Below are 14,257 nucleotides of genomic sequence, written 5' to 3'. Positions count from 1 at the left end.
ATTTTGAAAGGGATGATAGCTTCTCTTATGAATAATTACAACGTAATCACTGGTGACAAAGTTACAATGTTGGGGGTGAGTGAACAGAATGTGCTTTTCTACTATCTTTCCTAGAAAACGCAGGAGGTAGCATTCACTGGAGGCAAACAAACAAAAACATATTGAAAAGTCTCTAAAGACTGAAGAGGTCTGTCCCTGCTCAGAGGAAAAGAACAAAAACTTAATGGCATGGGATTAGAACCCAGGTTTACATTCTCATTTTCACAGCTACAGACTCCAAGCTGAGTAACTGCTATTTGGGGAGTAAAGACTTTTGAGTGTCCAAGGGCCATACGCACAGCTGACCCCATAGCGTTGCTGACCCCATGTGTTGACTTGCAATGGTTAGTGTTTATTTAAACTACCTAACTCAGGATTGGAACTGGACGTAAGAATTTACTGCTATGGAAGAACTACATACAACCAACAGAAAAGACTTCTTTACTGAGAGGATTGGTCAAACAAATCTTCATGCACGTAGACTTTCCATGGTTTCTCTGAAGGATTGGTTTCAGCCATTGACTCCCAAATATTTAGGCTCTCAGTTACTTTTTATTGCAACATTTTCATGGATCCCACATATATCCTCCTTTATGTTTTATATTTTCTCCAGATAATGTATAAATATAAACTTCAAGCACCTATATGCAAATGAATGCTTTAATACACTATAAGGGACAATGACAGGGAAAAACATATGTAGGTTCAATACAGGTCCTCCCCCACAGCAACTATTTTCTATTCAAAGTTGGTGAAATCCTAGGATGTTGGATTCATGTATGTGAGGGCAGTGTATCACACACTAAGGCCACGTACCAGCCCTAAGAATTCTACTCTTAAACTTAGACCTGGGCTGATCTCCTGGGGATCAGTGTAAGTTTGAGTCGTGTGACCTATGAGAAAATAATTCTACTCAAAGCAAAGATGTTTAGTGCATTCCCATAGGGTAACGGCTTGTCCTACAGTAGTCAGCTTTCTTTGTAAAGACCAGTGCTTCTGAGAGCAGAAGCGTCACACTGGAGACCCCCTTCCTGTTCCCACAGAGAGGAATGTCTTCTGAGTTTGCATTGCTCTCCAAATAGCTAATGCTAACTGTATGTATTCAGTGTGGAGAGTGCTATTTTAGACATTACAGGATGCTCTGGAAACATTGCCATTGGGTCCTAGTGAATTCTTGCACACTGGGTTCTTTAGACATTGTTGCGCGCCCAATGTCCCACCAGCAAGAACGACGTGCGGCAACAGGATTCTTCTGAGAACAAGCCTTTACTGTGTTACAGCTCTCTTGAACAGGGACCCCGAGCGGCAAAGTCGCTCGCCTTATATACACAACAGTATGCTAATTATCTCTCAGGGATTGGTGGGGCATGGATCACCCCACTATCACCCCACTACTTGTCCTCCAGGGAATGGCGGAGAATGAATCACCCCATTAGTATGGTACCGCCCCTCATTAGCATATTAACGGTCAACTGACACCTGGTGCAAAAACCGCACATGTGCAGTACCATTGTTCACCACTGGAGGGCGCCCTACATCTCATTATCATATGGCCGCCCTAGCAAGGGGACAAGCCTGCACATGCGCTGTAAGTTGTCGATATCCAGACAAGGCTGGATGTCGGCGCCATCTTTGTTTCGCCACGCCGCTCTCTACAAGACATCAATGTTGTTTTCTAGAGTCAGAGCTCCAGGTTTACCTTATTTCCTTTTCAGATAGGAGCCTGTGGATACATCGGCGCCCTGGTGAGAAACAGCTGCTGGCTGATCCAAGCGTTCAGCCTGGCCTGCACGGTGAAAGGCTATAAAATGCGTAAGTATGACAGGACCCTGTGGGAGAAGAAATGCGGAAAAGAAAGAGCAGCTAAGTTGTTGTGACTTAAAAACCTAGAGGAAAACACAGAGAAATGAGCTGGAGGTGGAGTCAACTCTGCCCTGAGATGAAAACTATGGAGGATACTATGTGAGGGACCATGGCCTATAACACAGGGTGTCCCCCCAGAGCCCCGCCACATGGGGGTAGTAAAGGTGACTCCATGTACTTTCCCCGATAAGATTCAAAACAAGTCCAGCCACCTTCTCAAAAGTGCAGTTGCTCCACTTATAATGGACAGTCCTCAGGTTTGCAGGCCTTCTCTCTTCAAGAAGCTGAGGGAACTCTGGGCTCAGAAAGCCATCTCTCTTCAAGAAGCTGAGGGAACTCTGGGCTCAGAAAGCCACTGGGAAGAGCCCTAGTATTTCTGGAATAGTTTTCCTCCAAGAGACAACTGGAAATGCTATTTCTGCCATTTGCCTCTAGCTCAAGAACACAGGTCATAGCACCTGTCCACTTCCATGAGGCTCAGAAAGGCTATTTAGATACCATGCACTCTTGGCTGTGGTTTCTAATTTAGGCTGTACTTAGCAGAGGATTACACTAGTCTCTGGAAATTGCTACTTAGTCTAAAACATATGACCACCGCCTTCTAATAGACTAGTCTGTGTTCAGTTGATTCTGGGTAGGACTCCTACATTAGAGCATTTCGTTTGCCATCCAGATGTTGTTTCTCCATAGCTCTTGTTGGGGAGTCTATGAAGAAAGAACATCCGGGGGTTTTCCTGTGTCAGTGTCAGCAGTTCACTGGGGCCCTCTCATGCTCATTTCAGACTTGGGGAGTATAGTTTTGCTTAAGAGGAACTCAGATCAAGAATAAGAACATCAGAGTTTTGCTCATGTGCCTGCGGGATTTCCCGAGCCTGGCTCTATAGACTTTATACAACAACGAGGACAGAAACGGGTGTTCATTTACATTGGCTTCTCCCCTGCCTTGTGTCTCAGCTGAAGATGACTCCAGATGCAAGCTGCCCAGTGGGGAGGCAGGGATCATCTGGGACAGCATCTGCTTTGCGTTTCTCCTGCTACAGAGGAGAGTCTTCATGAGTTACTATTTCCTGCACGTCGTGGCTGATATTAAAGCGTCCCAGATCCTGGCATCCAGGTGGGTCAGGCTACTTCCACCAGCAGCTCTCCCTGAATGTACTACGGCTAGATCTTCCCTATCTGACATTGCTTACATGTCATTCCCTGAAGGACTGGATACATCTAAAATAGAGTCGTAAGAAGAACCCCTGTCAGTATTGAGGTTTGGTCTTTTGCTGTGTATTGTAACGCTAAGTTTGGCCCCCAAGACTTGTTTGTCCCAGAGAGGAGTCCTCATGTAGACCCAAGTGACCCTATGTGACCTTGCCCCCAAGTTAATTTTGATTGGTGAACAAAGATGCCAATAGCCAATAGCTGGACAGAAGTGTGGGGGTAAGTAGGGTTCCCAGGGCTGAGATGTTGGAGGAGAACTAGGAATGCAGGCGGGGGTGGGGGGGTATGAGGAGGAAGAAAAGTTGCCATGGGTTAAGAGTCAAGAAAACATGGCCCTGAGGCTGGCTAATTGGAGTTAAGAGCAGCCCAGGTGAAACATAGTAAGTAGTAACACAGAGTTATTGATAGATTTTAATAGCATATTTTAATATCTGCCCAACTCTAGTGGTAATTAAGGCTTATTGTAAATGATAGCAACCTGTGAGTAGCACTGTGGCAAATGATTTGAATAGATAAACCCTCAGAGACAACATAGGAGTGGATTCAACTCAGTGGAAAAGTACATTTGATCCTCTGCATCACAAAAGGGGTAGGCTTGGGTGAAAAGAAAGAACATACAAAATGTCCCAAAAGTATATGCACTGATGCTCAATATTATAGTTTATCAGCCAAATGCAAATTAAAAAAACCTACAGTTTGACATTATTCCCCGCCCCCAGCCCCACCCCTGTGAGAATGGCTCCTACTGAAAAACCAAAAACTCAGTACTGATGGGGATGAGGTGAGACAGAGCCCTCATACACTTGTTAGTGAGAATATTAACTAATACAGCCACCAAGGAAAGAATGGAGTAGTTCCAAAATAGCTCAAACACTGAGCACAGGACCTAGCTAGCACTTCTCTAGTCCCTGACCTTTCCTACCTACTCTTCCTGTCCTTTTAATTTTGTCCCCACCTCACCTGATTATCTTCTCTGGGCAACTTCACATTGTCACGCTTCCCTCCTTGGACTCCACCCTTCCTCCAGTTCCCGCCCCTTCTCTTTGGTTTTAGAAAAGACTCTGGAGATGAGAGGCCACCAACAGGCACGCCACTGCTTGCAGGGGACAGAAGCTCAGTATGCACTTGTCTGGAGAAACTGGCATTGCTCAGACAGCAGAGGATCCAAAGTGTTCTCTACCTAACACTCATTAGGTTAATTTCCTATATGAAATGACCAAATCCTGTCTTTGAACTTGAGGTTCATGCATACAAGCATAGGTGTTCACAACACCAATTTCCCTTCACCTGCCAGGAAAAAAGATTTTATGTCAGAAGTTCATTTATATGAGTGTGATTCTATCCTTTGTCACCCAAGTTGGGGTCACATAGGGGTCACCCTTGTAGCATGTACTCTCATTTCATAGGCAAACTGGAGCTTTATTTAACCTAAAATAGTGCTATAATTTATGAGTATAATAATGTTTAGTGACCAGTACGTCCCTTTCAGAGATGCCAGAATGAGATAGAATTGTCTTAGACTCTGCATTGCCATGAGAGAAACATGGTATGGCAGACAGGCTGATCATAGCATAAATGTATCTTTCAGCATTGTAGTAGCTAGAAGACAAGTGTTGGACTGCCAGCAGTTTGGGTGTCTAGTGAGTGAGACTCTGTAGCCATTACACTAAGTCCCCTTATGGTAGAAAGGACCAGAGACTTCCTGGACCTACTTCGCTCATTCCAATTATAAATTAGTCATCTTGCAAGGCCCTACTTCCGAATGTTGTCACTTGGGCATTAGGATTTCAACATAACACAAACATTCAGGCAATAGTGAGTGTGACGTAAGAAACATTTGGGAGTCCATGAGAGCCTGTCAAGGGTGTGTTACCAATTTCATGGCTTGAACTAGGCTGCCTTCCATTCCAAGAAGCAATCTAAAGGACGGGTAGAGTAAGAGGAGGAGGGTAGGGGCACAGCCACAGTGATATCATTACCAAAGGTTTGTGTTTGCCTGTACACTGGCAGTGATGTCTGGGTAGACAGAGGAAAACACGAGGTGGACCTGGCTCCTTTTTCATTTCTTAGATTAGCAGAGCTTTGGTGTATCTATCAGTTTGCACGTCTATCACCTGTGTCTGGGGGAGATGCTCAGTGGGTAAAATGTTTGTCTCACAAGCATGAGGACCTGAGTCCCGATCCCCAGGATCCATCTAAAAATGCAGGTGTGGCGTTGTGCACTGGTAACTCCAGCCCTGGAGGTTGGAGACAGACAGAACCCCAGCAATCGCTGTCCATCTAATCTAACCAAAATGACTAGTTCCATATCAGTGAAAGATCTCGCCTTAAAAAAAATAGTGTGGAAGGTCAGGAGAGATGAGGGTTCAATAGTTCAGAGCAAATACTGCTCTTGTAGAGGGAGGGCCCAAGTCCAATTCCCAGAATCCACGTCAACTGACTCAACTCACAACTCCTGTAACTCCAGAAGGATCTGACACCACTGACCTCCATAGACCTGTACTGATTTTCACACAGACTTACTCACAAATTTATAATAAAAAACTAAATAAATATTTTTTAAAAAATAATGTGGAAAAGGATTGAGGAAGATAACCCAATATCAATAGCACCCTTTTGCCTCCACACTTGCCCACATGGGTGAGTGTATCTACACAAATATCTGCATGCAGTACACTCATGGAGAGAGAAGTAGACAGACAGACACAGACAAACACAAAGACAGACACAGAGAGAGAGAGACAGAGACAGATACAGAGAAAAACAGAGGGACAGAGAGAGGGGGGAAAAGAGACAGACAGACAGACACAGAGAGACACAGAGAGGGAAACAGAGAGAGAGAGAGAGAGAGAGAGAGAGAGACTGAGACAGAGACAGACACAGGGGGACACAAAGGGACACAAAGCGAGACAGACAAATACACACACACAGAGACAGAGAGACAGAGACAGATACAGAGAGACAGACACAGAGAGGAACACAGAGAGACACAGAGGGATGCAGAGACAGACAGAGAGAGAGAGAGAGAGAGAGAGAGACAGAGAGAGAGAGAGAGAGAGAGAGAGAGAGAGAGAGAGAGAGAGACTCAGACACAAACACAGAGAGAAATAGGGACACACAGAGAGACAGAGACAGAGGTATTGCAGGAATGGAAATGTGAAAAATGCATAAATTCCTCAGACATCGAGCAAAGCAAGAAGGCAAGGAAGGGACCTGGAGCCCAAGCCATGCCATTGGCAAGAGGACTGTGCTCCTTTCCCTGTCGTACAAGGAAAAGGATGACAATGGAAAGGATATGTGTGAGTAGCTGAGCGACTTCCTGTCACAGGACCACTAGTCCCTCTAGGACAGTCATTCATGGCCCGTGGGTCACAACCCCTTTGTAAGGGTCAAATTCCCCTTTAACAAAAGTTGCCTAAGCCTATCAGAAAAGACAGATAAATTTATATTATGATTCATAACAGTAGCAAGGTTACAGTTATGAGGTAGCAGTGAAATAATGTTATGGTCGGGAGGTCACCACAACATGAGGAACTGTATTAAAAGGTTGCAGCATTAGGAAGGTTGAGAAACACTGCTCTGTAAGTCTAGAAGCCTGAAGCTATGTCCTTTACTAGACGTGAATGTCACTTGATAAATGTGTGGCACACAATTGAAATCATTTTCTCTCCACTGGCCTTCGGGGGTGGCAGAAAGCCCACCTACTCCCAAGGGGCTATTTTCTTCATTGTTCAGTCACTCTAAAAGAGCACCCAGAAGAAGCAGGTGACTTCAGCCAGGAAAGGTCTGTCAGCCCCAATAAAAGGATGTCATGACCTCTGATCATCTCCAGGAAAAGTTGAGTGGGACTTTTGATTGATTTCAATCAAAAGAATATTGATTTCTTTTCTGTTCCCAACTTTATTTCAGAGGGGCCGAACTTTTCCAGGCTACAATTGTGAAAGCTGTAAAGGCAAGAATTGAAGAAGAGAAAAAATCCATGGACCAGCTGAAGAGACAGTAAGGACACTCTTCCCTCTGCTTCTCTGCTCCTTTTGCATCAGTCTATTCAACCGTGTCTTGGCTCTGACCCCTGAAAAGGGTATCCTTGTCTAACAATGAAGGGGATGTCTAAGGACTGGTCCACACTGTATAGTGAGTGTTGATTGCTCTGTCAGATAAGGCACTAACCCTGCTATGCTGAAGAGGAAGGCAGTTTAACAGGATGGTAGCTACAGGCTGTGGGAAAGGCGCCATCTTGGAAAGGGCAGGGAGACAGCACAAATTCAGTTACTTCATCTAGATCCTGAGCTGGTCGTTGAAGTTCTCTGACCATTTGGTGTTGTTCAATTAGAGTGCACAGTTGTCCCTTATGAGCTTTTGTAAAGAATGACAAAGTAATGGAAGAAGCCAAGCATTTCTGGATTCAGGGAATAAATATGGAGTCAGCGTCAGAAGCATCTTTTGCTTCTGATCATTGTATTAATTTGAAATAATACAATGCATGTTCAGGAAAATGGATGGGCTCTGACATGTAGGGTCCACAGGAACTAGAAGCAGCACTGGTGTGACTAGACTCTTCCCAATCTGACTCAACACTTTTCCTACCACATCATCCTGGATGAGACAGGGGTGAGGTGACATGGGTCAGGGGTAGGCTGACATGGGACAGGGTAGCCTGACATGGGACAGGAGTGGGCTGACATGGGACAGAGGTCGACTGACATGGGTCAGGGGTGGGCTGACTTGGGTCAGGGATAGGTTGACATGGAACAGGGGTAGATTGATATGGGACAGGGGCGGGCTGACATGGGACAGAGGTCGACTGACATGGGTCAGGGATGGGCTGACTTGGGTCAGGGATAGGTTGACATGGAACAGGGGTAGATTGATATGGGACAGGGGAGGACTGACAGGACTCAGGAAATTTGAGAGTTCAATCATAAAGAATTTTCTAGCAATGAGTCAAACTTCTAAGAACTAGTAAACATCTGTATTTTGATTTAATGTTTAAAGGCTAATATCCAGAGAATTTGAACCCTGGATACTTTTTTTCAAGAAAGTGGAAACCCTGTCCCATCCTTTCAAGAAAGTCCCCAGAGTTTGTAAGAACATCTTCATTCCCTTTTGACCTCAGTTCCCAGTTTCCAGCCCTTGGAAGGTATTCCCTTAAATAAATTAGATTATTCCACAGCATGGCTGTTTACACAGAAGCCTAAGATGAACGTGCAAACTGTAATGTTCCTGCAGTGTGCTGCAACTGTTGCAGTCCTCTCTTGCTCAGACACAGTGGGCGAACACATGTAGAATTGCTCTGCCTTTAGAATCTTCTCTCACTTCCGGTGAGACCGGACTCTTGGTATCTGGTTAAGAATGCAACGCTGGAGCAGAAGGCATGGCTCAGCCATTAGAGTTTGGCTGATCTTCCAGCAGACCTGGGATCTATTCCAGAACTTACCTACAACTCGAGCTCCAGCGCATCCGATGTCCTCTTTTTGGGCCTCTGCAGTCACTAGGCATGCACATGGAACACATACATACATGTGTGCAGGGGAAACACTCGTCCACATAAAATTAACAAAAAATGTAAAACATTTGGTTATATATAATGTGCTGTCATCAGACTGGCTATGATGCAAAATGAGAACAGATATCAAAAGCTAACCTTAGCATCGTGACTATTGATAATTATTACTAACCCTAGTATCTATGAAACACGGAGTACCGTGGTGTCTCACCCTCTCCCTCCCTCCCTCCCTCTCCTCTCCCTTTCCCTGCCACTCCCCCCGTGTGCGTATGAGTTATTTATTGCTGATAAACAATGGTCTCATAGTGCTTAACTGAGCACCTTTCTCATGGATTCAGACACTCGGATACACAATAGGCACCCGCGGTGCTTAGCCAGGACAACATGGCTACCGCGCATGCGCTCTTTTTATTGTTAACACTGCCTTATTTTTAGGATGGATCGCATCAAAGCCCGGCAGCAAAAGTACAAAAAGGGTAAGGAGAGGATGCTGAGCTTGACCCAGGAGTCAGGGGAAGGCCAGGACATCCAGAAAGTCTCAGAAGAAGACGATGAAAGTATGTCACATTTTCGTCTTACCGAGTGCTTTGACATCCAATAACGGCATGCTGTTGGTAGGGCTGCAAAGTACCACTTGTTTCCGTGTTGTCAGGAGCCTCCCAATGTGACTAGATACGTTTGTTTCATTAGCATGTATTTAGTGAATGAATAATTTTGTAAGCATCTACTCTTCAACGTGATTCCTTTAATGAACACAGCCTGGTTTAGTTCACAGACATATTTCTAGAGAAATCGGCATGATTTTTGCTTAATCTGTTCCATTAGGGAAGAGGTTTAGATACGCTGCCTTGAGTGTCTACAAACTCAACATGAAAATTAAATATGCATGCACACTTTGTGTCCCTTGTGAATATTTACAGTTCAACGTTCAGCTATTATTCATCACAAGGAATTCACTGTGAAACATAGAACTTATCAATTTTATAATATTTAATTATAGATTTATCCAATTACAGATTTAACAGTTTTGTTAGGAAGCCTGCATGCTTTTCCACTTCGTGGAATTAAAAAAAAAAAAACAAAAAACAGTGCGTGGTCTCTGTCAAGTTCCTAGATTCTCTACATTAGCAGTAACTGCCCTCCAATCATGTACTGACTACTGACATTATCAAGAGAAAAAGTCCTACTCCTGTGCTTGGTGCATGTTAATGACTTGTTTACCACTAAGTCCTTCTTTAAAATGGGCAATGATTCTTTCATATTAATTTAATCCAAAAAAAATAGAAACCTCAGTGTAAGACACGTTTTCGATGAATACTTCCTTTTTAATCTTTCTTTACATGCCCTTAGACCCTAGGAAGAGAGTGAAGGAGTAGTACACTGTCAAGAGAGTGAAGGAGTAGTATACTGTCAAGAGAGTGAAGGAGTAGTATACTGTCAAGAATGTTCAGTGCTTACCTTTGCAGGGGACTGTTTCAGCACATGAGTAGTTCTAGTTAGCAGACTTCCTTTTCCTGGCCTCTGATGTGTTTTTGCAACTTACCTAGATTTGACGATTTGAGTTGTTAAAGCGGGGTTTTCAAAACTTGTGTGCTCACTTCCGAAGAATTAATGTCTGGACATATTTCATTTTAGGAGAAGCAGACAAACAGAAAGCCAAGGGCAAAAAAAAGCAGTGGTGGCGGCCTTGGGTTGATCATGCTTCCAGTAGGTTCTCTTGATCCTCTTCCAATCTCATCAGTTCTAACCCTTATATCCTTGACCAGAATTCAGGCTCCCCATGACCTGTGTGCCCCATGCATGGTTTGACCCTTGTGACTTGATAGGGGGTCAGAGTGTAAGAACACTGCTGTGCTAATGGGTCCCTGGGCCCCCAAGGACCAATTCTTTCTGAGAAATTAGCACGGTGGCTAAAGCAAGTCAAAGATGTGATGTAGAAAGTATTATGTAAGAAAGCAAAGAACTAAGGGCACGATCTAAATCTGTGGTCAAGAGCTCTGCTCCCTTTCCATGTGTGGTTTAAACCCTTAAGGATAATTTTGACTCCTGCTGGGACTCTAAAGGATGACTGCTCTGTTAAAAGTGTCTGTGACCCTCTTTGTAAGGCACTGGGCATGGATGTCAATGAGCCTCCTTCCCTGTCTTCCCAGAGCTTTGATTTTTATTTGCATTTAAGAGTTTTTAGGAATGTGTTTAGTATACAGGTGACAGATAGCCTAAAAATGCATTTACATTGTTCTTTAATTCCTCCAAATCTCAAAATGATTCGGCAACAATCAATACCCCCAAACACCCAGGCCCAGGAAGCAGCACAGCCTCAGATATGACCAACTCATAGCAAAAACCAGGAAAATAGCATCTGCTAGCCACATAAACTCCAATGTGTTTTCCTCCTGATGATAGAAGTGGATGTGTGGTTACAGACACCATTGGCTATATGTGTTCTGTAAAGGCCAATACTGGCCAATAGTTTTATAATGGAATGACCCATTATAATCTAGACTTCCTGGATTCCTTAGGTATAGTAGAAGAGTGAGAAGTTATTATTTTGAAAATAATGTGTAGTATCTTTCGCCCTTTTTTGGCTTATGCTATATATCCACGACTACAACTTGTTTGCTCAGACAAAGAAACTCACACAGTGCTAAGAACAACCCTGTTGATAGGAAACCATTAGAAAACTACATAAGGCATGGTTTTTTTCCATGAGTTTCACTGCCACCTGCAATTGGTGTCTCTTACCCGAGGAATTGTCTTGTAAAATCAGCAAGGCAGTTTAAATAGCATGAAATTTGAAAGTTGCTATCTTTGGATTTAATTAGATGTAAACCTTTAATATTTAATTTCAGCAGCGTGGTTAAAATTATAAAGGAGAGCGTGGCAATGAGTTCCACTTAATTTTCTGCCACATTCAAAGGTTCAAGTTGAACATCCATGTGGCATTTCTGTCTGCCATTATTAGGTTAACAACATGTGAACAGCACTACATGCCTATTCTATCAAGTCACAAGTAAACTGTGCCTACTTTTCTGTTTTTAAAGGGCCTTTGCTAATTTAGTGTGACCTATCCATTTCATAAGTCACACCATACTGAGTGGGTAAATTCCCATTGCAGTCTCTCCATTTCAGCATCTAATTCATATCAAAAGAATTGGATATGGTCTTCGATAATCACTGTCCATGTTGGTGACAGCTCAACTCCCAGTGATGGTTAATGGCATTAGGATTTTCCGATTCATTCACCCTCATTATATCAAACTCTTCTGATAATCAACTTTGTGTGCCTTGTTATGACAACGTCACTGTGCAATAATGTGCAATAATGGAGACCTGTCTGTAACACATGGTTTGGACTTGTATTCTACATACTAAATTTCTTCTGTACAACGTATCTTCCTTTCCAAGTTTGAAAGGAACAAAAGGGGAAGACCGTGTCCTTGATTGCTTTTAACTCTTAATGCTCCAGCATTTACCTTTAGATCTAGAAGAATGTTATTAGAGGACCTTGATTTTCATCTGTTGAGTGTCTGGGCTGGGCATTCGAATCCTTTCTGAAAGATGCTGAGCTTACGTCGAGATGCAGTGTCTATTAATAAGGATGCTAGTTGAGATGGTTGGTCGGCAGCAAAGACGTCAACACAAGCAGTGGTGGCAAATTTGCTAGTTCCAAACCTATGCACACACACAGGACTGCATTATTGCTGTTCAATGATACCTTCCTTCCCAGTGGAGTGTGTCTCTGGATCAGTTCCATGTGACCTAATCAATACCTAACCTTGCTTTATTGATACACATCTGGCATAAAGGGTCAAGTTTCTGTGGACACGAGTAGTGATGAGAGTCTAAAAGTTAGTTTCGTACTAAGTAATTTATCAGCAACACCAACATCTGTGATCTGTGTCTGGACATAGCCTGGAGGCAGTGTCTTCGTCTGCACTGATGTATGCGGACTTTTTACTTTGTACTTGTGCTTTACTTTGTACAATGTACTTTTCAAATTATCACCAGCAGCCCACGCTAAGTGTTTGACTTCCCTCACTTTGCTTCAACAATATTTTCTGAAAGACTAAGAGAATTAGAAAAAACATTTCACTTTGTCAAGTGTACCAGTTTCACTTGTTTATATAATAAATTTGTGATATTACTAATAATAACATCAATGCTTAAGATGAACATCATTTGGGCTCAACCCTATGAATAATAATGATGGAAGGTATGATTGAATACAACTCCAGCTACTGTTGATCTTCATGCCTATAATGAGGGTAAAATGCTCCGTCCCATAATGCCCTGTGTTTGTCCCACTAGACCACTTGATGTAGAGTCCACAAAAACTTCCCTGCAAAATCTCTCAGCTTAAGTGAAGGCATTACTTTAATGGTCTCCCTCACTGTCAAATGTAATGCTATGATTTTGGTTTGTTCTTGCTTATTATTACCTTATGTTGTATTGCATTGATTCCCTCAGGCCTGGACCCAATCCTCTAGGCCTGTTTTTTTTCCCTTCAAAACATGAGTAACAAATCACAGTGCTTCTGTTCAAGGATATAAGGCCCAATTCGTTCACTCTGCATCTTCTTGAATGAAGGCTCAGAGTCATCTGATACAATAGACGAAATGGTTCAACTTTTTGACCATAGCCAGTGACATTCAAGCAACTAGTTTTAAACAAGCCAAGGTTTCCTATTACCTTATAAGGTATAAGTCCAAATTACAGCTTAAAACATTGCATTCTCTCACTTCAGAGATGCAATCCCATATACAATTAGAAATCATGAGTGTGCTTTCCCATAATGATGGTACAGTTCTTGTAGCATCAGAAGGGATCTCTCTTCTCTATTAAATTAAAAAGTTTTCAAACATATAAGAACTGAATTCCCTAACTGTCTTGAAGACATCTCGGATTTCTCTTTTCCCATTCCTGACACAGACAGTATGTTCTTGCAGGGCAAGTGTCAGATGAGGCAGAAGCAGGCCATACTGTTTGTGCTTTGTACCTGATGGTCAGTAGAGTTCCCCTTGGATTTCATTATGTTCCCAGGGAATGGCTTGTTGACCAGAAGTATGACAGAGCTAAACCCTATGGACCACGACTGCTGTTCTCAGTCAGTCCCATGGCCATTTGAAAAAAAAAAGTCAGACACAATGCTGTTATGCTGTTATCTTGTTTTGTTTTTTGATATTACCTACCCCTTTCCTCTTTGTGGCAACGTGTTTGTTGTTGTTGTTGTTGTTTATTTTATTTTGTTTTTTTTTAACTCGTTCAAATGTCTCGTCTTCTGTTGCCTCATGGTGTTGCCAGGTCTGCATAGTATTAAAGTGAAGTAGAGGCTGGTGGCACTGGCCTTCATCCTGGGTCAGCCTGGTTGGTTGTCTGTACCAGACCATGCCAAATCTTCCACTTCACTCTGGCCTTTGTCTAGATGATCAAAATTGATGAAATGCGAAGCAAGGGTGTTCAAGTATCTTGGCATCTCCGAATGGATTCAGCCCTATAAAACAGTGAAGAAGGAAGAAATTGTTGGGTCAACCCCATGGTTGCTGATCTCTTAAATGACACAGACAAGGCCTCATGCTCTGTAGACCCAGCCATGCCAGCACTGTATAGCCCTAGACTAAAACAGTTTTTTTATATCTGTTT

General features: G+C 43.1%; 1 protein-coding gene across 3 annotated transcripts in view; it reads left to right on the top strand.

Annotated features, from left to right (window-relative positions):
• The window catches only part of Piezo2 (piezo type mechanosensitive ion channel component 2), a 367,176-nt gene that overhangs the window by 305,893 nt on the left and 47,026 nt on the right, over positions 1 to 14,257 (top strand). For all 3 annotated transcript variants that reach the window (XM_032885463.1, XM_032885461.1, XM_032885462.1), the window contains 5 exons: positions 1,755 to 1,851; positions 2,857 to 3,016; positions 7,021 to 7,110; positions 9,053 to 9,174; positions 10,253 to 10,324. In XM_032885463.1, the coding sequence (XP_032741354.1) occupies positions 1,755 to 1,851; positions 2,857 to 3,016; positions 7,021 to 7,110; positions 9,053 to 9,174; positions 10,253 to 10,324 (541 nt within the window). The remainder of the gene's footprint in view (positions 1 to 1,754; positions 1,852 to 2,856; positions 3,017 to 7,020; positions 7,111 to 9,052; positions 9,175 to 10,252; positions 10,325 to 14,257) is intronic.

Source organism: Rattus rattus, chromosome 15, assembly GCF_011064425.1.
Source record: "Rattus rattus isolate New Zealand chromosome 15, Rrattus_CSIRO_v1, whole genome shotgun sequence".
In the NCBI taxonomy this organism is placed as follows: Eukaryota; Metazoa; Chordata; class Mammalia; order Rodentia; family Muridae; genus Rattus; species Rattus rattus.
Note: the sequence above shows the minus strand (reverse complement) of the source record. Positions and strands in the feature narration are given on the sequence as shown.